This window comes from Taurulus bubalis, assembly GCF_910589615.1.
Source record: "Taurulus bubalis genome assembly, chromosome: 2".
Lineage (NCBI taxonomy): Eukaryota > Metazoa > Chordata > Actinopteri > Perciformes > Cottidae > Taurulus > Taurulus bubalis.
Genome location: NC_136590.1, coordinates 10,434,728 through 10,459,554, shown reverse-complemented (window position 1 = coordinate 10,459,554; position 24,827 = coordinate 10,434,728). Strand labels below are relative to the sequence as shown.

The 24,827-nt window shown below is 45.3% G+C and overlaps 1 protein-coding gene across 2 annotated transcripts in view; it reads right to left on the bottom strand.

Moving 5' to 3' along the window:
- tcf7l2 (transcription factor 7 like 2) overlaps nucleotides 1-22,197 on the bottom strand; it is a gene marked incomplete at both ends in the record, with an annotated part of 86,159 nt that extends 63,962 nt beyond the window's left edge. For both annotated transcript variants that reach the window (XM_079237701.1, XM_079237702.1), the window contains 3 exons: nucleotides 21,457-21,581; nucleotides 21,788-21,854; nucleotides 22,009-22,197. In XM_079237701.1, the coding sequence (XP_079093827.1) occupies nucleotides 21,457-21,581; nucleotides 21,788-21,854; nucleotides 22,009-22,197 (381 nt within the window). The remainder of the gene's footprint in view (nucleotides 1-21,456; nucleotides 21,582-21,787; nucleotides 21,855-22,008) is intronic.
- Nucleotides 22,198-24,827: the final 2,630 nt, after the last annotated feature.

Sequence of the window (24,827 nt, the reverse complement as noted above, 5' to 3'; positions counted from 1 at the left end):
GTTCTGTGTCTCTTTCACACTTGCACATACACCTTGAAGCAGTTCAGCCTCCATATTCATGAGGCCTACTCCCTCAGCATAGCTAAAGCCCAGGATTTTAAGGGTTTCAACTCAAATATAAGTTTGGCTTATGGATTCAATAACCCAACCATCCAGGCTAATTCATCAGCGTTGGGCCATCTATCTTAGGTTCAATTAGCTTTAAACGAACGAATCGTTGCGGTTACGCAACATGATATTTACTATGATATCGTGCATGAAAGAAGGAAAAGAAAAATCCCACACAAGCAATTACATGAACACTCACACAGTGGGGTACTGCCGCTTTGCCACGGTAGCTTAATGAATAAATAAGTAATAAGGGCTTGGTTATTGGTGCTCATTAAAATGGTAGACGCTTCCATGACAATAAGACCTGAGGAGGGTCAGGCCCCTCCCCACCCTCCAAAACCTGACCACATGGCCTCAGCGTTCACCTCCAAATCAACTCTGTCAGCGATGCAGCCCCCATCTTACCCTCTGTATCTCCACTTCTTCTTTTTTTGACACACACCAGCATCTTCGTGAACACACACACACACAAGCACAGGCTCATAAGTACACACACACACCTCTCTCATGGTTAATTACCACTTAGCTCAATCACGTGGTGATCCGTCCATAAGAGCCCGCCCCCCCTCCCTCCCCCACAACACAAACAGCAGCACACATGCCAATTATTGATGAATCTTTAATATGCCGTTTTACAAAGTCTCCATCTCATTTCCTACCACTGAGCAGAGGATTACTCTTCCGATAGGCCAAGTAATATAAATAGAAAACGTCTTCAGCGTAATACATATTACATGCATAAGATTGAGTAAAAATAAATTAATTTAATGTAATATCACTGCAGGGTTGAAACAAAGTGGCCTGAGCCATTTGGGGAAGACAGCTAACTATTTTTTTTGCTCTTCTCGCCTTGCATCTCTGTCAAGCCCTGCATAAAACCCCCGCACAAAAATCCCACGCCGCGATAACATGTCAATAATGAGCTGAGGCCATCTATTGATCAGCTTAATTTTGCATCTATTAGCTAGGGAACGGCTTGCTCCGGGGGCGAGGGAAGCCAGGCGCTAACACGCACCGACAGGCTGGATGGAGATCATTACAACTGATGTTCACACACACGCTGTGATTGACATGGAGATAAGGCAGGGGAGAGCCCGGGCTCGCACGCCTCCCCGCACACTAAGCTAATGATACACCAAACGTGTGCTTGGTGTGTGTACAGCAGTGTGTGTCTGTGTGTGTGTGTGTGTGTGTGTGTGTGTGTGTGTGTATGTGCGTGCGGTAGCATGATAGAGAGCGTCTATCTAGAAAGAGAGTTGGAGCAGGGAAAAGAGGAGAAGAAAAGCAGGCCACACGCCTTTGCTAATTGGCACAGTCAGACAGGGAAGCTCATGAAAGACGAAAAAGGCATTTAGTAGAGCACCTCAGCTTTCTGGATCGCCTTATCAAGTCTGTGTCATTTAAATACAGTTGACTACACCACAGAAAAGCCTGGCATTGGCCTGGAAGGCAAAGCTTCATCTGATACCGCCTTATTTTGGAGAGTTTGCATAATGAATTTGAGACATTCATCATTATTGTTTTCCTGTGAACGAATGATTGCAAGCTTTCTGTGCCCTATGTCAACACAGCAAGCTGCTCTGGTTGCTTTCTCCTTGCAGCATTTTCTGACACGTTCTTTTTCTCACATTCAGAAGAAGCGACGTAGACAGTGAGGATGGATCCATACACAGAGGGGGCGTGCAGAAAGCAATATGGTGCGATGCCCTTTTCCTCCAGCTAACCTATCCACCACCGCTGCTACATTGGACCTGGCTTGGCATTGATGCAACCAGCTGCAATGTAGGGATGCTGCATGTTATCCACACAGAGAGGGGAAGAAAGAGAGAGACAGGGAAGGGCCGGGCGCTGGAATTGCACCTTTTCCCCTCATCAGCATCAAAAAGAAACGACTGAATCTGTGTGTACCCCATCTGTATATCTGAGTTTTCCGGGGAGGAGGTCTTGTTTTGTGCTAGATAGGTTCTATGGAGGTGAGGTCAGAGGCACGGGAGAAAGAAAGAAAAAAAACACAAAAAAAACCTTGGCTACAACTGTGTGTTTTTGTCAGCTGAGGGATGCAGCGGAGGGATCGAGGGAGCAGCGGGAGGAGGGAGGGAGGGAGGGAGGAGAGGAGGAGAGAGGAAAAAAAGCCCTCAGCCAAGCCATCAAGTTGAACATTGAACTTCACAGTAGTAGCTGCCTTTCTATGCCTCTCCTTTTGATGTTACCTCCAAAGCAAAGGATCAAAGGCTTGGAGTGTGGCGTGGGGAAGTCCCAAGCTCTTAGCCTGCCAGCCTGTGATATATGCAAAAGTCTACGCCAAAAGAGAGAGAGTGGGGCAGAGAGAGAGAGAGGGGGGTGGTGGGGCAAGGGAGCAGGGGGAAAAAAGAGAGGAAGCTTGCATGGAATGTGGCTAAATAGTATGTTTTGTGTCTAATGAATGACAAGGGGATGACGCAATCAGCCAGCTAGTTACAGTGTGACGTAGAGCGGGATAAAGTGCACACACACAAGTTTTAGAGAGGAGGCGTTTTGATGCTCGCAGAGGGCTGGGCATGAAGGGGGGGGGGGAATGGGGCAGAGCGGAGCGGGGGGTTGCTGGCAGTGTTTGTTGCCCAAACCCCCCCGTCCTCCCCCACCCTCAACAAGCAACGCGGGACAGCCTCTCCCCCACTTCCACCTCGCACCAACCCCCAGCGCCTCTCCGACATCAAGGGGGTGAGAGGCTGTGTCGTCTCGACATAAATATACAGTGTGCCGTTAAAAGCGAGGACTACAGTAAACACAGTGCACATGAAATCCTGGTTGTCTCTCACTGGAGCACAAACACTCACACAACACAACACACACACACACACACACACACACACACACACACACACACTGTGGGCTCAGCTGGGCCAAAGAGGGGAGCAGAGGTGTGCTAAATTTGACAAATCTCTGCGAGACAAACACACACACAAAAACACACACACACACACACACACACACACACACACCCTTTCCCCAAGGCTGTAGGATTAAGAGGTCCAGCTGGCTGACAGCAAGCCCTTCCTTCCCACGTATCCCGTGGATCCCCCACCCCTCACACAAAACCAACCTCCACCCCTCAACAGCCACTCCCACACCTCCATCCCCAAGCCTGCCAGCCATCCAGCTCACCGAGCATGCCAGGAGTTCACACCTGAATTTGACATCGATCGACCTAGAGACCTTTTCACCTCCCTCCGCGCCATACACATAATCACAACATAGGAAAAAGAGACTCCAGAGTATTCAGGGACGTGGATATGTGGTGGATAGAGAGGAGAACCTGAGGGGGAACCATCTACAGGACATGTAGCCTAAACTTCATCAGCATATCGTCAACACCGTTTATCCATCGAGCCCTTTGGTTGAATTCGGCAAGTTACAGATTCCTTGATTGTCATGGCCTTGAGAAATTGAGGAAAGAGGAGAATAAGGAGTGGAGGGGGTGCTGAAGATCCCATAATGAGCCCTGTTGATGGGGGAGTAAGAGAAAGTGAGGAGAAAGAGAACGCTGAAGAGGGAGGAAGAGTTTAGTGCGATCTTAAACCCCCTCCGCTCCCCACAGCTGCCAGGTTATTTTACAAATGTCTGGAGAAAAATATGCAGCAGGGTGTCAATTGAGTGTTCTATCATTTTGTCGACAGGGAAGCATGTGCACTTAAATGTGCAAGAAAATAAGCAGTCCACCATTTAAGATGGCTGAAAGTACGGATTATGTTTTTAGAATCGGTTTTAGCACTTGTTTTGTTTTCACGTGGTAGCATCTATGCCTGGAGGGAGTGAAGATGTGAGAAAGAAGTGGTCAATGCGCGAACCCATCCTGGATGTTTGAGGCTGATATCAAAAACACTTCAACACGGTCTTAAACAACTCACTCTCCCAAAAGTCCAAGGTTTTGACAACAAAACATATGCATTCTTAATCTTCCTCGTTACCTCCAGGGTGACGGGGCATGATTTAGGTGAAGTTTGGGTGAAGGCGAAAAAAAGAGCGGCAGCGGCAGGGTCTCATTCTGGTTGTGATCGCAACCAGAGGATGCTAAAACTGTGCTTAGGGCTGCCTTGCCCCAATGGATACCTAATGAGAGCAGAGAAAAATCTATCCGACGATTCACCATGATACCACTGACAGAGGCGGATCGCTAGCACGGATAGGGTTGGGCGGGGTGTAGAAGGATGAAGGAAAATAAATAAAATAAAAACAGACAAGGCAGTGGTGTAAGGGAAGAATACGAATTAGGTAGTGAGAATGGAGAAAGGAGAGAGCAAGAGATAGACAGGAGGGGGAAAAAATTCACAATGATGACACGTAAGTGCAAAGAGCGATTAAGGATTTACTTTCAAAAGGACTCCCATTGATCTTTTTTGATAGACCTGCAATAAATCAAACCGGATTGACTCGCATGAGAACCAAGCCTAATCCTTTAGTCAGATCCAGGAGAACTCCAACCAAACCAGCTGTTAATTTAGGCTTTACAAGATAAAGCGAGAGAAATCCAACCTGATGTACCCTAGGGCAGAGGCTTACATCATCTCTGTAAAGCAATCAACTTATTGCCAGTTTGGAGAGGTAATCAGAGCACATACTGAGATGGGAGAGGGAGAGACGGGAGCGATCGCTGGGTGGAGAGAGGGAGGTGGAAAAAGAGAAAAGGGAGATGGCTGAAGAGGTTAGAGAGAGAGAACAGAAGTGTAAGAATGTCAGAAACAATGGAACATGAACATTTAGTCTATTTGACAATATGTCATTTCAAAATGAAAAACTAAAATTGTATTTTTTTGTCAGCATGCTGGGCAGATGCTCTGACTGAAACAATGGAACTTAACTTTGGAACAAAAAAACACGATTACACAGAGTACATCGGCAATTATCCTTAGAGGGCGAAGATGACGCTAGCTGCAAACAGTAGCTCTCTGGGCTGGGACTGGAGGCAGACTTCACCTCCCTCCTCCTCCTCCTCCTCCTCCTCCTCCTCAAAACCCTGTAATTTCCCTGGAGGCCGGCCCAGACCTTGTCCCCATCCCCAGTGGCCGGTGCCACCTCAGCCGGGCCCTGCCAGCCGCACTGTGGCTGCACCATAGCACAACCATAGTAATTAAAATGGTTATTTTTGTTTGGGGGAACAAGCGGGATTTCTTTTTTCCAGGCACTGGACGGAAGTTTTGCAAGACACCATCCAGCCCACACTGAAAAAAAACTGTCTTTTTCCATTTTGCCTGTGTTCGTGTATGAACTGTATGTCATCAGCATACTACGGGGGTTTTAGTTCCTCTTCTTGACTGGGTGTGGACAACGTTGTGGACCACAATGGAAGGACGCAGAGGATGAAGGCTGTAAACCACACAAACACCGCCCCACCATACACACACTGACTGAAAGACTCATTAGCGTACCATCTCCCCTGTCTTTAATGTCCTGTTTACAACGCAAAACAACCAGATCAGGACTGAAATCCAATCACAAAGCTTTGCAGGGCCTCGCAGGAGAGCTGAGGAGAAGCAGGCCTTGTAATCTCTGGACACTGTCCAAGGGAAACCAAACCTCACGAGTCAAAACAAAACCACACATAAAATCAGAGTTAAAACAGCAGCCTCTATTCAGCCTGTCGTGACCCCACCAGCACACACACACACACACACACACACACACACACACACACACACACACACACACACACACACACACACACACACACACACACACACACACTTTGGGCCCAGCGTCTGTACCCTCTCCTGGTTACACTGTGTGCACACAGGGATCACGGCGACTTCAGCGGGGCGCCTCTCACATCGCTAAATTGACCGAGGCTTGGTGACTTGGGTTTTGACACGGGCTCGATGGTGTGTGTGAATACATGCGCAGGACACGTCCATGTAAAGGAGACCACTTAATCTCTACTCACATCAGCCTGTGCTATCTTTAGCAGCTGGGCTAAACAGCCCCCCTGTCCCCCCCCCCAAAAAACCTATCCAGCCTCCACCAACTTTAAATAAGACGGCCTAGCTCTTTGGCAGTAGCTGCCCACTGGCACCTCCCTCCACGGCCGCAAGGTCACACGTTTAATTACACAGAAAGTAGTAATCTCACCAGACAGATGGCAAGCAGGCCGGCTCTCAATTACTTTATACCCAATTGAATCATTACTGATGTTATTTGCTAAATCATGGTGCACCACAAAACTGGATTTACGCGACAAGTGGAAGGAGGCGGGGTGGGGGGGGTTACAGGGTCGTGGCAGTGTTAGTGACAGAGAGGCAGATGTGCCTCTTGCCAAGCAACTGTGACAGAGATCAAAAAGGCGTGAAGAAGACAAGCGCACGGCTGTGTTAACTTTTGCGAGAAAAAAAATTGGAAGTTTAATACCACAGTGATCAGTGCCAGAAAAAAAGCAGACCCTTATTTTTCCTCGATACCAAAACTGGTCGAGAACATTGGCCGATGTGGAAACAGTCGGCTCCCGGCAGCCCAGTTGAGGAAACCGCATGACAAGCCCAATTTAAAACGTGAAGAAAGTGTCTGTCTCTTAAAAGTGAGCCAAGGAAAAAAGATTTGGGTTTTCTAGACTTTTTTCTTTCTCTCTTTAGCACAACCAGTGTCATTGGGGAGCATCCCATTGGGCCTCGGAAACCCCCAAACAGCAAAGTGTGAGCGGTCTCATCTCAGCATCCGCCCTCCCCCCGCACCGTTGATGCCTTACTCACTCATCATTTCTCAGCTCTTCCTGCCAATAGCTTCTGTGAACAATTAGAGTTCGACTTTCCCAGCGTCTCAGACCACAGCGTCTCAATCTTTGGCCAGGGAGCTCCAAAAATCGAGCTGTCCGGCCAAATAACAAGATTCTCCTTAAGTTCAGGCCCGAGTTTTGCCATTTATTCGTCACAAACTGCTAGTGAGGCCTCTCAGCCTGTTTAAATTTTAACCACCGACCATAGAGCTAAATAACAGCTAAATAACAGCTAAATAAATGCCCTGGCTGGACTCATGTCAGGAATTAAATGCTTTAACAGTTTGGTTCAACAGCTTGAATAGCTTTACGACCGTGTGTGAAAACTACACGCAGAAGACATTTGTCCTACTGGTGACCGTAATAAGACTGGCAGCTCGCCACCGACTGGGAACAGTTGTGTCGAGAGGCACGTCTACTGCTGTAAAATGATCTGCGGGAGCATATAGAAAACGTCCATGCATTTTTCTTTTCTTTTTCTAAGTCAGTGTGAGGAATTGCCCCGGCCTATAGACGACAGCCAGCAGTTGTTCTCCCATGAGGGTGGGCAAGCATCTGGGAAGAAGCGAGGAAGTGGATCAGGAGAAGATGATGACTAGATCTGCATATGTAGAGCACTGGATTTTCAGATTGCAGGACTCAAAGTGATCCCAAAAGGCGAGTTCTAGAAAATTTGAAGAAAATGTCGATGGAACTTCCCCTCGAAGGCTCAGAGGGCTTACAGTAATGGCTCCCAGGCACGTCTACAACCCCACGAGCCTGAGAGGACGGGGGATGTTTCCTGTTCCACTTCCCAGTTGAGACATTGCTCTGAATGGGAAAGAGGCTGCACCACTGTTTAATACCACAATGGTCACAAGGCGTCAGAGACATTAAGACATCAACTGAGAAGAGTGGATGGGGCATTCTTACATGAGGATTTCTCTTCCCTAATTTTGAGTTATCAAAAAGGACTTTTGAATGTAAATGAAACATGCAACCAGGTAGGATTTAATCTGATGATCACACATCCAGAGCAAAAACTCAGCATCAAACCAGAACAGAATAAAACATTTTAAAGAGGATTTTATTGATTTTCTTACTAAGAATTAGGCAACATATGTTACACAGTGGAATATAACACTGAAGGATGACACATGACAGGTCTCAAGTCTGCAATGATGTAATCATAGCATGTGTGCAGATCTGTTGCCCATCTCCACAAATACGGGACATTGTGGATTTGCTAACTTTCCATTGCACAGATTTTTGGCGTTTAAATCTCATTCTCCAGCTCCTTCAAAATGCAGCTGCAAAGCAAAACAACAAGATCAGCTGGACTTTAAAATCGTTGCGCAATGTTTCATTCTTACCTATACAATCTCTGAATACTTGACGCATGAGAACCGAATCAGTCCAGCTGTGCAATTATATGTAAGATTAAAACAGCTTGCTCAATTCTATAGCATTTAAAACAGAAGCAACCGTGCTGAAAGTTTATTTTAGAGCACATAAAAAGTTGCACTATAGAACTGCAAGAGTATGCATGGTATATAGAGCGCTGCTGAAGGTGCATGCACAGGCGCATTTGGTATGTTTCAGGCTTAAGCCACAGGACTGCAGCGAGGCCTGCCCATTTGATCCCCCACCGGCAGGGAATTCTAGCTGATGCTGTCTCCCGATGGCCCACACTCCACTGTGGGCCTTGCAGGCTTTCCCCCAGCTGCTGAACGGCAGGCTCGGGCGGCAGCACTCTGGCACCTGTCTTTGACAAGCCTCGGCATTCACACTGACTCTGGTTTCCTGAAGCCGCCTGGCAGTCAGGTGACAAATGCTAACACACGCTTCCTCCGACACAAGACTGCAAACATGTACGCACACCGGCAAACCAAATCAACAGAACCAAGAGGCACTTAAGTGTGATCTCAACCACTTTAAAAAGCATCGGCATAGTGAGAGAGGTCTTAGCCTCTCATGTTTCTCTGTCTGATAGCGAAACCCGGCCTGAATTCAGGCTGTGGCTTGGAGCTGTAAACCAAAGCTTCCCTCAACGCCTCTCACCCGCCCGGCTATGATCTAACCACAGTTTTTGCATACCGCTCAGCTTGTGTAACCGTTGAGTGGTTTTGCTCCAGCGAGACAATGACTGTGTAACAGACTAAGCGGAGCGAAGCCATCTAATGTCAGTGTGTCGCAAGAGTTGATAAACACGAGTCCGTCCGCGCTCAAACAAGAAGCACAGACGAAAATAACTTGAAGCGTTTAGCAGCTGGCGAGCTTTCATGGAAGTATCGTAGGTGAGACTGCAAGTGCTCGGGCGAGAAGGAAAGAGTTCTCAGGTGAGCGGGTCACCGTGGAGAGGGCTTTGCGGGACCCACACTGTAGTTATGACTCAATTTGAAACTCACGAGTTCAGAGAGAGTATGAAAGTCAATCTGGGTGAGAGTGAATTGTAACACTATCAATATTAGAACTAACCCTACTACCTCTTTTTTTCCTTTCTTACCTTTCTAAGTATTATCTTTCTCTCACTTCTAATTGATTCTTCGCTAAGTCCTGCCCCTCAAACGCAGAACGGCCAATTATAGCGTAGCAACGGCTGGCTCTGATCAGGTTACGACAACTATGCGGATCCGCTCCACAGCCTCTCGCTCCACAGACTCTCGTGCAATCAGTTCACATCGTCTTCATTTTCAGGAAGGTTTGGTCGATTTTGAGCTTAAACGTTGTGCTATGGTGAGACTCGTTACCCGGAGAGGTTGGAGGAAGATGTGCATTTCTAAAATGATACATTTCAATGTAAAAACCTCAGGAGCTAACATTAGCGGGGTATGTTACCACGTCATTAACAAGCATTAGCATGTCTAAAACCAACACTACTTTACAGGACCAGGGTTGTTCCTAGTTTTACGGACTTCTGTCTCGATCACCAGGTGAGATGGTGGTTCAATTTCACACTGTGATCTGTGGGCTTTAGCTTCCTTATCTTTTTAACCTTTTATTTTCTGCTGAATCCTGTTTCACATCCTGTATATCTTCAAACGTGTATCGTAAATCCTTCTGTCTGGTTTCTCTCCAAAATCACTTTTTTGTTGTTTTTCCAAAACTTTAAATATTTATTCAGGGGGGGTGCAAATAGTGACAGTGTGCGCTCCCATGCTACCTCTGACAGCTTGAAGGAGTAGCTGCCAGGGGAGGGTCGAAAAACGTAGAAATCTAAATATTTGTTGAGCAGTTACTTCATTGATTGACACGAGAAGCAGAAATTAGGTTACAGATCTGCTCTTCTGGGACATTTAATTACTATGAATGGTCACAGCGTGGCCACTACTGCTGCATATAGAGAAAGCAGTCATTAAACTCGCAGGATGTGGTTGGACGACGGGACCTGACTGAACTCTCGTTATTGCGAAGCATTGCGGTACTCACTCTGCCGCCCAGCCGACCACAGACACGTTTCTCCACCTCATTTGCAAAGCAATCCCTCTTCCCTCTCACTCAGTGCACTCAGTGCATCTTTTTGTCATTTCCATGTCCAGGCTCCATTTGTTTTGTCCGCTGAGACGGAAAGGGGGTGAGGAGTAGAAGGGAGTAGGGAAATAGGTCTCAAGGAGACTGCTCTACAACCGACGAGCATCTTCACGTGTAGCCGCCTTACAAAAAAAATAAAAAATACACACCCACATTCACCCAACACACTGGGCCAACACACACTCACCTCTCCCCCGCCTGACTAATGTGCCCCGACACTCGTACATCACCCGTAAATTGGCCAAATGAATTAACCACGGCCCCTGCTTAGCTTTACGGGCTTTAAATGGATTTTCTCCTCTCCAGGTCTGCCCAATAATTGCATTTATCCATCTTGTTGAAGCCAGGTTTACACACTCGCGATGATCATGCCAATCCCCCGGATGCATTTTCCGCTCTGGTGGCAAGCGCGTGAGAGATTTGTCATCGGATCATAACAGGTAATTTAAACAACAATTAGCTTGACGACTCCGCCGTATGTCAATGTCTGGCTCCTTGTTGGACAGGACCTTCTATCTCTTCATCTGTCTGTATATCTCTTATCCCTTATGTCTCAGTGTGATAAATTGAGCCTTGTAATACTTTTGTATCTATCGCCCGAGCCTCCAGGTTAAAGCAACAAACACTCACAGTGGGGAAGAAAGTAGTGGCCAGGAGTCTTCATTGTTCACAAACACGCATGCAGACAGAGAGCAGAGGCAGGGTGAAGGCATAGCTGTGAAGCCCAGCATCAGTGGGGGTCATCTCCACACTTGTGAATGTTTGAACAGAAGTGCATTAGACACTGGGGGGGCCCAAAGGACAATTCAGCTATGTAAACATGCAGCAACTTCCTTCCCTCAGCTCCTCCAGGCCTGCACTGAGACAAGCCACTGTTTAAACAGCACACACAGCATTCCTGTGCCTGGGCCCCGGCCAGCTGCTGCATCCTCACTGCAGGCCTGCCCGCCTGCCTGAGCAGAGACAGATACAGGCCTCACAACAGCAAGGGTCATCCCCAACAGACAAAGGGCTTTTATAGACATGCAAAACTGGACTCATCTACTAGAAATGTGCCAGAGCCCTGCGCCGGCTACTTAAACACTGACTGACGGAGCCCACGCTGACCTCCCACAGAAGAGAGATTAGCTATTAAAAGAACTGGAATCGTCACGTCGCTAAAGGATCCATCTTGAAATCGTAACCACTTGACGCCACCTGTAATGACGAAGCTGGAATTTTATCTTTATTCCAAATATGCAAAGTGCGGCTGCCAATAAAGATAGAGAGAGCAGTAAAGTGGAGATAAAGAGCCTCCTGGTTCTAAAGGGCACTGTGACGTGCATCACATGACACAAAGGCCACCCCCGCTCGGTGATGCTCGTCTGAAATCTGAACTTTCATTATGACTGAACAGGTGTCAGATTCATGCCTTTGGCTTGCATCAGAGGAGATAGCAAAGTAAAATAGCACATAACGCTCAAAAATGTTTCACATACAAATCGCGTCAACAATTTCCCTCCTGCTGAAAAATAATATGACTTTGGGAGAACATAAGGATTAAAGAGTGTTTACATATAGCCAAGACAAGTTCAATCTCTCACTCCAACAGTTTTGAAAAGGGACTGCCACAGGGAAACATGCTGGAATAATATTTGCGTCCGATTTTGGGTCAGGACCCGTCATAAAACAAACCAGGATGTAGAATAATTATCCGCGGAGCACACCCGAGCCAAAGTACGTAAACTCGAGTACGGGAACATGTGCAGCTCTAATCTACATTTAATACTTAACACAGAGGTCTACTAAATCAGCTGTCATTCAGGCTTGATTTTATTATAGGAAGACAACACTCATTACTTCCTCCGTGTGCCAAGGCCTCAGCAGTGGACGCCATCAGAGCTGCCAACCACGATGCACTGCAGGTCATTATCCCAATCAAGCAGTTAATTCAGGGTGACGAGACACAGGGCTGGGCAATATATTAATATAATATCCGTATTGCTTAGATATCGTCTTCGATTTTGTATCTCGTAGAGATAGTTGTCTTTTGCTGGTTTTAATAGCTTCATAACAGTGAACTGATGTCATTATGTTCTAGTATTTCTCTTTTCTTCCCACTTAGTCCTTATAGCCAAAGGACTGATGATTATAGTGTAAATATTTTTGTAAAAGTACCAATGGTCAATCCTACAGTATCGTCTCAATATCAATATTGAGGTATTTTGGTCAAAAATATTCTGATATTTGACTTTCTCCCCATCGACCCACCATAACTAGACTGCATTGTTTTCCACCGCAACCAGTGTCTGTCAGTTCGTCTGTCTGTCTCTCTGTCTGTCTGTCTGTCTGTCTGTCTGTCTGTCTGTCTGTCTGTCTCTCTGTCTCTCTGTCTGTCTGTCTGTCTGTCTGTCTGTCTGTCTGTCTGTCCCTTCTGGCTGAGCGGTGAAGGCCACCCATCTCACCTCGGGACAGTTGTCCAAACAAGACGCTCCATTCACTCTGACCCCCGGAGGGAGGAAGCCAATTGACAATTCACTCAGTGCTGTGAGTCAATTTGTTCACTTTTGGAATTGACCCCGAACCCCGGCCGACCCAACGGCCTCTCACTGGAAGGGGAATGAATACAAGGATGGGTCAGGGGTGGAATTTGTATTTTTTAAGGCTAAAAACATGCTCAAAAAATGTCTAAACATAGTAACAACAAGTAATAAGTGAGGACCCATTTTGAGGGAACAAAATAAGAAAAACTAATACTCTTTGCAAGTCAATATAAAACATAATTAATTTAAAATACAAAGCACTGTTTACAGACTGTATACAATAACATTGTTATTTATTGAAATTTGCTTGATGCTGAATTTTGGAGCCAAATAAACACATTACATTATAATGGTTGGCACTGGGATGCTCACATGCTCAGCGTGGGCTGCGTGTGGATGTGACAGACTGTTCACATGAAATGTTAGCTAGTGCTGTACACAAGTTGACAGCTGTCTCTTTACAAGAGGCGCATTAGTATTGTGGGTAAATAGGTTTCTAACAGCTGGTTTAAGGGAATTTACCCTTAATCTGTTTTCCACTGGAATTAGTTCATCAACTAGAAGATAAAAAAAAAGAGAAGAATCCAACGCGGGTCCACGCGGCACGCCAGCGTAAAGGGGTTACATTTTATTAGCCTTGTGCATTTTAAAGTAATCTCGCCAACATCCCCCCCCCACACACACACACAAAATCCTACCATAAGCCGCAGATTAGCAGATTCATTTATTTCTGCTTGCACTCTGAAACCTCCCTCACCTTTTGCGGGCAGTTATGAATCCAGCACCTTACACGACAAACAAGCAGACCATCGGCTCATTAGCCGACTCACTCCGCTTCCCAAAACACAGACGTAATCGCACACACTCCTCGGAGCTTATCCTGCCACAATTAAAAGTTTAATTAGTAGATCAAAAATACATTGACTGGAGTTTTATCACCTTAAACTCCTCCATTATGTGTTTAGCACACACAGAGTGCCTCCTCCCCATCTGAGCCATTTTGAGCAGATTATCGGCACACAGAAATTCCCTTGACGACATTAAGACTGGAGATACAAACTGGGTACAAAAACAAGACTGCTGAATAACAACATCTGCATATTAAACTGGATGTCGATAAACTCATTTTGATACCGCACATAGTTTGATATTAATGTTTAATATGTTGTAATTACATATTACAGAAAATAGGAGCTTAAACTACCACAGGATAAATAAGCTGAGGTAACATAATTGTTTATGTTGAGAATGCCAGTATTTTCTACCGCTGCTGTTTGATTATTTGTGTAAACAATTTAAAAGGTATTAAAAAAAAGACATTAGAGTGAATGAGATTCTTCTTCTGTGGTGCGTTCCACAGCATTCTACCACATCCATAAAAGGCTGGTGTACCACAGGTGTTCACTGCACACTGGCATGGCTAGTCATTATCTCGCCCGACATGATCATTAAGAGCTGTGATGGCAGTGTGGCACCTCCTCCCTGCACACACACACACACACACACACACACACACACACACACACACACACACACACACACACACACACACACACACACACACACAGACACGAGCTCTGGAGGGAAAACATTTCAGTGGAGCCTCAAGCACTCCCTATCAGTTGTTGTAAAAAAAAAAAAAAAGGGGTGAGAGGGGAAGCTCCTTTCCCAACGAAAAGCATGTCAGCGCTGGTGCACTTTGACCTCCCAAACACAGTCCACGATCCGAACAGAAGGCCGGCACCGCCAGAATCCCGCCAGCTTCACAGCGGCCCTCTCGCTCAGAGCTTTTAAGGCAAATTTGTCGATGACAATGAGTGTGGGAAGGGCGGAGAGCGACGTGGAGGAGAGGGGGGGGGGGGGGGGGGGGGGGGGGAGAAACCACACACATGAACACATGCCTGCTCGTCAAGCGTGGCTGAAAACTGTAACTCGCCTGCTCCAGTGTGTGTTCGTCTCCGCTTAGTCCCTGCTGTGTTTTTTGTTTTTTGTTTAAACGGGAAGATAAATGTGAAGCCTAGGGGCACTATTGTTTGGACATCTAACCAGGAACTGTCGCTGCTCTCATTGCCCTGGCATTAACAGCAATTATGCGCTCTATTCAGACGGCTTTTGTGCGTCCGACCCTCGCACACCACCACCCCCCCCCGCTGTCGCCCCTCCACTCCCACACACACACACAGAGCCCAAACACACATTTCCCGCTTTTCTCTGCCCCCTCCCAGTCCCCCCCCCCCCCCCCCCCCCCCCCTTCCCTCTCTCTCCGCTGCTGGTGAACTCATTTGGCTACTGGAGCACTCTGGTCCCATTATGAATGAACTTAGAGAAATATGCACATTCAAGGAAAGGGGAAAAGGAAGAAAGAAAAAAAGAAAAGAGAAATGCACATACCAGAAGTATGTTTGGAGTGATACCTGAGCTTCACATAACATTCTGTGGATTTCTTCTGCTCAACCAAAAATGCACTATGGTAAAACATATGGTTAAATGTACAGCTGCACAGGACAAAATACTAGAAGAATTCTTCTCAAATTCTCAGGTTTGGTAATTATGACACTTCGTAAAAAAAATACCAATTCTACAGGTAATCATCCTGAGACTAGCTAATCCTAACCATAACCTTTATATCTAAAAGAGGCGATCAATAGTTATTTTAACCTTATCTTTTCAGTTGGATGCAGCGCAGCAACGATTATAATACAATCTCATCATCTATAATCTATATCACCGTTTTCAATAAGTCTTTATTCGAAACAGCTCAATGTAAGTTCACCCTATTGTCTGGAAATCAGAAGAAGCTCCATATTCTACCAACCAATACTGTCAACACGTGTATAGATCAGCTATGCACTGACCTTCAAGAATTTAAAATTCCAAAAGAGCAATGTGTTCAGAAAAAAACAGACAGGAAGTTTGGTGGATATTCATGTTTAAAGTATAAAAATACCGACTTTTCTTTAAAAAAAGAAATTCAATGAGAAAATGCTCAAAGAACAAATGCATATCTGGTTCTGTGCATATCTCTTGCCAACAATTCAAGGGAGTGCAAAATGTGCTTCCTACCAAGGAAAAACTGTAAATAAAAATAAACCAACATGCTCCGTATGTGGATACACATTTAACTGGTGGCTACATGTACGCACACACACACACACACACACACAGTAATTTAATTTCCATGTTTCAGGGAGCCCCAAATCCTGTGGGCCAGGAGCAGAGCGAGCCTATATTTAACAGATGACAAAAGTTGCATTCCAGATGTACAGTACTATCTTTGTGTTGAGCTCTATAGAAATGCATGGGAGAAAGAGGAGCGAGGGGGGGTGCGGCTTTGAGAGGAGGTGGGTCGCAGTGGGGGCCTGTGTGTGTGTGGGGTGGGGGGGGTGGGGGTGGGGGGGGCACCAGTGCACAGCTGCTAAACTAATGCCTTTTTTTCCTTTGCTCAGGCACAGAAAAGCAGAGTGTGGTGGCTTACTGACAGAAACAAGCACGGATACAGGAGGTGGTAATAGATTTATCTATTCTGAGAATAATTTGTTTTACCAAAAGAAAAGGAAAAAAATAAAATATCCAGCCTGTGCTATGACTTAATGAGTAACAGGCATAATCTGCTACATTGAAGTCAAAATTAGGCATCAGATTAGCTGTCATTACATTAAAAACAATGAAGTCAATGATTTAATTTAAAAAAAAGGTTCAGCCCCAAACCAGACTTGACTGCAGCTGAAGGTTGGCTACACCCAAGCCCAGCGCACACCGCCACCAGGGAACCACCTCATCCCTTTGCACTAGTTAAAAATCTGATTAGAAACACACTCACAAAGTGACTGTTTTTTTTTGGGGGGGGGGGTTGCCTCTCCGTGGTGTTTCAAGCAGAGTGACAGATCGACGGGCGCGTAAGCTCTCACACGCCTCAGCCTGCCAACATCATCAGCATTAGACAATTAAGCCCCGCTAGCTGAGAGAAGAAAAAAAAAAAATATATATATATATATATATATATATCCTCAGTAAATATTTACTGCACAAATCTTTTCCATTCATTCACCAGGCACGAACAAAACCTTACTGTACTCCCTCTCCCTCTCTTTCTGAGTCCCCCCCCCACACCACCGCCTCCTCCCAAACCCCTACATCTGCGATTCATTGACTTTACAATTTACCACATGTCGAGATGGGAGAGGTCGAGCCTCCATCTGAATCACGGCACAAATATGCAAGTGATTTATTGTTTTAAAAACCCTGGGCCGATTTAGTGCAACTCCACTTTTCCTGAGCATTACTCCTATTGGCAGACCATGAACAATTACAGTTCGGACTAATTAAGCTCTGAGAATGTGCTGTGCACCGCTAATGTCTAGCAGGCCCCAATTTTTTATTTAATGGTGCCAAACTTTGCTTCCCAGCCCCCAGTGCCCCCCTCCCTTCTCTAACTTAACTCCTCAAATCCAAAGCAGATTGTGCTTTTTATGACTGTTTATTGAGTCGGAGAAAAATAAGGACCTTTTCTTTCTGCTCTCCTCACATAGGATGAGACAAACAGCAGAATGAGGGAGAGAGAGAGAGGAAGAGATGGAGCACAAGCAGAAGTAGTGGAAGGGAGAGAGAGAGAGGGGGCGCTTCCGCCATACTTTGTAAACAAAAGTGATTTGCAAGACAAAAGGAGCGCAACCTTCCAACTAAACTCAGAGTGCATTTTGCGGCTAGAGGCACAAAATGCAGCCGCGTTGTGCCACGAAACCCCCCGCGGACACCAATTAGGTCCTATTAACATGTAAAGCCAATTTGATAAGGTGTGGGCCCTATCCTTTAAATCCGCATTAAACCATCTTTCCTCTTGTCACAGCCAAGAATCCATTTACAGCAGCCGAACACACATAATCCATATGATATACCATTGTTATGCTTATGCTGCTGCCACGTTTAGGAAAGATACTGTCTGTCTGTGTCAATTATAACAGATAAGGCCACAGCAATGTGTGCACGTGAGCACAAAGGAGGTGGCGGTTCATTCACTTCGGCATGTTCATTACAATAATCTGACCAGAAAATCCTCCATTATGTCTTTTCTAAAATAAGAATGATAAAGGAAGAAGTCCGCCTGTATGAAAGTGGATGTATTTTTCAAGAAGGTGAATCCGCGGCAACACGAGCGATCCTGGCACGAGCACAAAAATGGAACAAAGAGGGAAAAGAGGAGAAAAGCTATTGTTTCAACCACACAAAGCCTTTCCACCGTCTTGTAGTAGAATCGCCACGGGTTCTGGGAGCGTCTTTTTTCACTCTAAACACAGCGGTGGATGCTTGGTGTTGCGTTTTCATCCCCCATTTGCCCCCCCCACCCACCCACCCCACCCCACGCCTACTTTCTTGTTCTTTTTTAAACTACTCGTAATTATACGTCGAAACTCAAAACCTCCGCCAAAAGTCTCCAGGCTTGGAGAATTATGGGGCCAGGGGTGGCGTCAAATATCTTAACATTCATAAGTCCGAGAGGCAGTAAATAAAGCCGGTGGATTTACGGCCCTGCAGCCCGATGCAGGAGAGCTGGCCGCCCAGATCCTGCTCTCCCTCCCTGAGCCTCGGCGTCTCCAGACCTGTTGAGGTGTGATGTTAGCCCACAGCACCGCAGTTAACCCGCCGCCTTTTTTCACAAGCCCTGTGTTAGCATCGGCAGGAAACAAAAGGTAGACGGGGAGAGGAAGAGAGACAGAGAGAGCAAAGGGAACAGGGGGAAAGTGAAAGGAGATAGAAAACCGGGGTGAACTGGGCAGGCCACTTCTCCAATTCAACCTGCACCCAGGGATCCAGCAGGCCTTTGTGTGAGGTTTGAGGAGGAGGGAGAGGAGAGGAGGAGAGGAAGACACAAGGGCTTTTAAAGCCCGGGCACAAAGTCATGTCAAACTGCTAAATGATACTAAATTGTGAGCCTCCTTGGACTTAGATGGTAGGAAAAACTAATTCTGACTGATTATGGCTCCCAGAGGTCAGACACATTATGATAACCGCCACATGCAGGAATTTCTTCCTTTTTTTTGCCCACTCAAGTCATGCAAAAACAAAAATCGCAGAAACCAGGTAACATGTCCAGATAGAGCAGCAGTAGTGCTAGCAGAGAGAGAGAGAAAAAAAATCTAAACTCATAAGATTTGTATTCTCTGAGAAATACAGAAATCCATTACCTCAATTTAAACCATTTATATTAAATACAAAAACACAGATAAAAAAAATAAAAATAAAAAAGGCCTAGATGTTGAAATCCACATCCTAAAAATAAAATATCACAGCATCGCCCAAGCCAAGAGAAGCAGGAGAAGATAAATGAAGGGAATAGCAAGGAGAATCAAACCCTTTCATGACAGGACATAGAAAGTCTCATTCCAATAATACACGCAGTCATATTCAGTGCCGCACATGACATGTTAGGAAGCAAGACAGCTAATCAATGTCCAGGTGAATTATTTATGCCAGCTTTAAGTCTAATACATTTATATTACAGCGGGCGCTGACTTCAAAGCTCTAATGGCCGGACACACAGGGCGCTGCAGACAGTGGGGGCCGGGCTGTACAGTGGGAAGATCACTGCAAGCCGAAAACCATGCTCATCATCTACAGTCACTGTTCAGGTACATCTTTGAATTCAGCTGTAATAAACGTCTGCTAATATGTGAATAAAGCAAATAAAACGTGTCAATAAACAGCAGTGTTTTTTAGATTTTGCTCTGACTTTATCTTGCATACAAGCAAGTGGAGCAGAGAGGGAACTAAACAACAGGTAACAGCATGGAGCATATATTTAAATTTAAAAAAAGATCCTTCTTTTTCTAAAAATAGTAATTCAGAGGTGGAATTAAGAGTCAAAACTGTCTCGCCGCATCCTCCAGCCGCGTTGCACAATTTGCTGCTTTTCTAACTGCTGCATGGGCACAATGAAACGAGCGCTCCTCGACTGGTGCTGGGCACAGTGCTGTGATAGGCACAAAGAAAACTACAAACCTCTGCCACTGAGACAAGGAAGCGCCTCAGTTCAAATCATGTGTGTTGTGAATGTGTGCGTTTGTGTCAGTGCTGATGAGAATAATGAGTGACTAATTCTGCATACCAGCCAGTAGCGTTAACAAGGCTGGCTGACTGAGAGGGAAAGAATGGCAACATGTTCTCATAAGTGCATTTTCCGGGAATGATAAAATCTTTTTTTTTAAACTATATAAAGCACCCAGGCGTAGAGAGAATTGTGTAAGCAGCAAAAAATGATTTTACGTGAGAACTTGAGCGACTCAAAAGCAGAAATTGTGTCAAACACAAAAGAAAGCATTATGTATCACATGTGCATTTATTTTCAAGGTGTGCACAGCGCATGAAAAAAATGTAACAAATATCAGTTTCGTTAGCCAAAGCTGAGGTGGTGGAGGGGTCATATTTCCTAATGCCTGGTCTTTGCCTTAACCTTGTAAAATGAGATGACAGGTCCTAAAGCGCAGACTTGTAATTGCAACCGTTTAAAATAGGGGGGCTAAAAAACACCCATGGTTGAGAAAATGATGCCGCTTAAGGATTGCCATTGCCCAGTGGGACTAGCGAGGTGCTGAGCAAATGAGTAAGTGTGCATAATTATAGCATGGCTGATTGTGTCTAAATAACATGAATTTATTTATAAATATGGGTTTACATAACACATGCTTTTTTTTTTACCTTTTTTTTTTTTAAGACAGTGGATTCCTCAATAGAAACAAAGATGGTGCACATGCAGACCACAGCAGAGTTGCATAACCATTTCCATTCAATAAAGCACACTTTTGAAAAACAAATACACAGAAGAAATAATTATTTTATGCTTTGTAAAAAAAATATATAAAATGTTAATGCATGCACCTTTCACATAATGTCTTCATAGGTTTTGACACATGCAAATCACTGTGAAAGGCTCATTTGCATATTGATTTTATTTGTGTGGTTTTACATTGCTTCAAACTACTTGCAGTGTGTCAGAAAGCCAGCGTAAAGGTCTGAATGCTCATGCAGCTTGTGAGAGAAAAAAGGGCATGTTTGATGAGGCTGTGCAAACACAAGCCAATTGCATTATTCAGTGGGTTAAAAAAAAAAAAAGAAACATGCAATTGTAGCCTGGAATACATGAAACCCTATACAATAATAATAACATAATTATTATTATTATTATTATATAATATAATAGTTTTACCATTCCTCGTGCATTTAATTACAATTTCAGGGCGAATATATGTAGAAATGTCAAGTGCACATGACCTGCCATAAACCCATAATATCCATTTTCATTGCCCTGCGTCCTAGCGCTTAGCACTGTTAGCATGCTAGCTGCCGTCCACCGCAGCCAACACGGGCTGCGGTCGAACATGCGTGACAACACTTTACTGTACACTTTACACTGCGGGAGTTGCTAAACTTGGCGCTACGCTTCTATCGGCTGCACTTGTGGGACGACGACACTCCGTGTCCACCCCGGGAGCCCGGGAGAGTGTGCGCGCGCGAGAGTGAGTGAGTGTGCGTGTGTGTGTGAGTGTGTGTGCACATACAGTTGTAAATAAATGAACTTACTGTGCGTGCTGTTGGAGAAAGTGATCCATTGGGAAGGTAGGGGCTCGTGAGATCGGGGATCATTATAAACGGATAGCCCGGGTACGGTGGGCTCTTGAACAGCCCTCCATCTTGCCTTTTCGCAGCTAACATGGCGGGGGGGGGGGGAGAAAAAAGAAGAAAACTTTTTTTTTAATAAAGTGGCCTTGATAACTTTTTTTACCCCCCCTTTACAAAAAAAAAAAATGCATGGTAGGAGTAAAGCGGAGGAGAAAGCCCCTCCGTCTGGCACATATACTGTCATGGTTGCAAAATAGGAAAACAAGAGCGGAACAATAAAGCAGAAACTCACCCTCCTCTAAACTTTCTCTTGTTTTGTCTCTGAAAGTTTCAGATCTAGGCGCAGGCCGTCTTTCCGCCTTGAAATGAAATGAAACACAAGGGGTTGCGTTAAAGTTAACACAGCGGGCGACGAGGGTTGCTGGTGAACTTTCCTGTAAAGTGTCTCTATCAGCGTGACAATGTCAGAAACGTAACGTTAGGCCAGAGCCCCGCGGTTACCGTGCAACTTACCTCCGAGTCCGACGAGCTGTTTTGATTCGTTTCCGACTCGTTTACAAGCGAAGATTTGACATCGGCTAAATCCCTTTCTGCCGAGGAGTTCTCCGAAATTTTCTCTTCCTGCTCCCCTTCGTCTTTGAAGGAAATCATTTCATCGTTTGCACCCAGATCGTCCCCTCCGCCGCCGTTGAGCTGCGGCATTTTTCCCCGTGCAGAAATTTTTTTGTGTTGGGTGGAGGGTGGGCAAAAAAAAAAAAAAACACGAAGTTTTAAACCCTTTTAGATCACGGGGATCTAGGAAAGTCCGAGTTTAAGTTTGGGGTTCTTGTATTGGCGTTTTCCACCAAAAAAAAAAGCTCTGGCGGGTTGGTACAAAACTAAAAAAGAAGGGGAATCTTGGCAGGAAAAAGGAAGCCGGAGAAGGAGCCGAGCCGCTCGGATTGAGTGAGTTGAAGTTGGTCGGAGTGGTTTTCAGTTCAAAGGCGGCGCTGATTGACAGATAGAGAGGGATGGAAATAGAGAGAGTCTGGATTCAGGATTATTGACAGGGAGAAACACACAAGAAACTAATGAGATTCAAACAGGGAGGGACTTGAAGTGACGTTTTCATAAATAGGAGGAAGAAGAAAAAAAAGGAGAGAGGGGGGGAGAGAGAGAGAGTGAGTGTGTGAGTGTGTGTGTGTGTGTGTGTGTGTGAGAGAGAGAGAGAGGGAGAGGGAGGCTGGAGGAAGCCGGCGGACGACTGCAGTGAAACGCATGTGAGGAGGAAAAAGGCAGTTTGGGAGCAGGACAGTGATGGTGAAATAGGAGGAAGATAGGAGTTGCTTGTAAATGTGGATTAAACGCACATATGGGCGGTCTCCCGGTGGAGGGAGCAGAAAAAAAGAAAAAAGAAAAGAGGGTACTTCCTCAGGCTGTTTGCAACCAGTTTGACTCCACCACTCCCGACCAGTCTGTCGCACTGGAGTCAAATTAAGTTACAGCTTAAATTAAAAAACAAACATTTCTTTGCAGTTTATCACATTGAGTCTCTACTTTATGTTTTCTTTATAAAATAGAGGCCTATCAAAGCAGAATACAAGCTGTTACTCCAAGCTTGTTTTCCTATTATATATGCTTTGTCAGTGCCTTAGATCTATTTTTCATTATATTAGATAATGTTTCCTCAGATCTATTTTTTGGGATGGAGGGTGTTATTGCATCCTGCTTTCTTGACAGGTGTGATGTCCTCTGGGACTAACCTGAATCCCTCACTGGCAGCACAGACTGGGCTGGTTTTTTTATTTTTTATTTTCACCCTCAGCAGCCAGACTGGACACAAATAACTGATGCTCCAATTCTGTGTCTTATTCTTCCACAAATACAGCCTAAAAAAGGCACATCTAAGACTATGCCTACTGAAGGGGATTGCAGTTAATTAAAAATATAAGAAGATATAATTTGACAACATGAAATGATAAGGTAGTATATGTCTCCAAAACCATATTTAAATGTTGTGACCTGCTTTTGTTCATTTCACATGCACTAAGTTATTCTATGGAAATTATCTTTTTATTTAATGTGTATCTAATATTTAAGAAAAAAATGTAATAACAAAGAAAAACCAGCTAAAATGCAAATGATATATTCTGGGTAAAAACAGATAAACACGTAATAACATTTTTTAAAAAACCTTTCCGTTCCATTTAATAATGTATATAAAAGCAATAGGACATGGGGGGAAAAACCTAATGCCTGCTCCTGCTGAACAAGGGGATTGTGCACGAGTGTGTGTTTCTGTGTGTATGTCGGTGATGAGCTCAGCACCGGTGATTCACTAACCTTATCTCATCAGCTCAGGAAATGCAGTTTCTATTATAGCCGATATTTGATGGAGCAATCACAAAATCAACAATGAATTTCAAATGCAACTGCGAGAAGCAGAGCTGATACATACATCCAGGTGACACTTACACCGTATTGCAACACGGCTGCGCAAATAAATCACTATAAGATCAAAACAAGACATAGAATTGCTGATTAAAAAAATATTGTTTCATGTCATCGTGCTGTTAGACGCATGAAAACAAATGTTATGACAGTAATTCCTCTGTATGTGCTCTCAGCAGTGTTGTCAAACAGCAGCGAGGAGGAATCCTGTGTACAGTGTAGCACTAAAGTGTTGTGGATGTGCCTACCAACGCACCTCGACCATGAAGCAAGCACCTTGGAAGCAGACTGCTCCGCTCAGCGATCGCTGCTGTGCTTTATACTGGGAGAGGTGAGAACAGTGGTAGCTGGCTGCAGCCCAGCCAGCAGTGTTAGGGAGCAGGGAGCAAGGGGAAGGGATAGCCGTCTCTGGTTCTCATCCAGTGTGTCTGTGTTTAGGCAGCCGGTGGAAGAGGAGGCACCCCGCCGCTCAGGGCCCTCCAAACCTGAGCCCACACAGACCAGACCAAAGCAGAGGAGCTCCAGGCTGGCCTCTCCCCGGATTGCCTCAGCAGGCACCTGAGAGTTTACTGGGGGGCTGGCAGCGTGTTATCATGCCTGCCGTGGGGACACCTGCCTCTGATGCCGCCCCGGTGATTCTAATCTACAGGACCCTTTAATAAGATGATGATAGGCTGCATTTGCCACTGCTGCTCTGAACGATGGAGCACGGAGCACGCTCGGCTTTTGTGTTGGCGTTATTCATTTTGTTATGGGCTTCGCGTGCTCACCTCTGCTCCGTGTGCATGCTGTGGTTTTGGTACAACTGGGGATTGTCTCATCCATGCACTTCCACGTCTCGGAGTGTGGAGGAAGTCAGAGGCATCTCCACCGTCTGATCACAAGACTCCAGCTCTCTATAG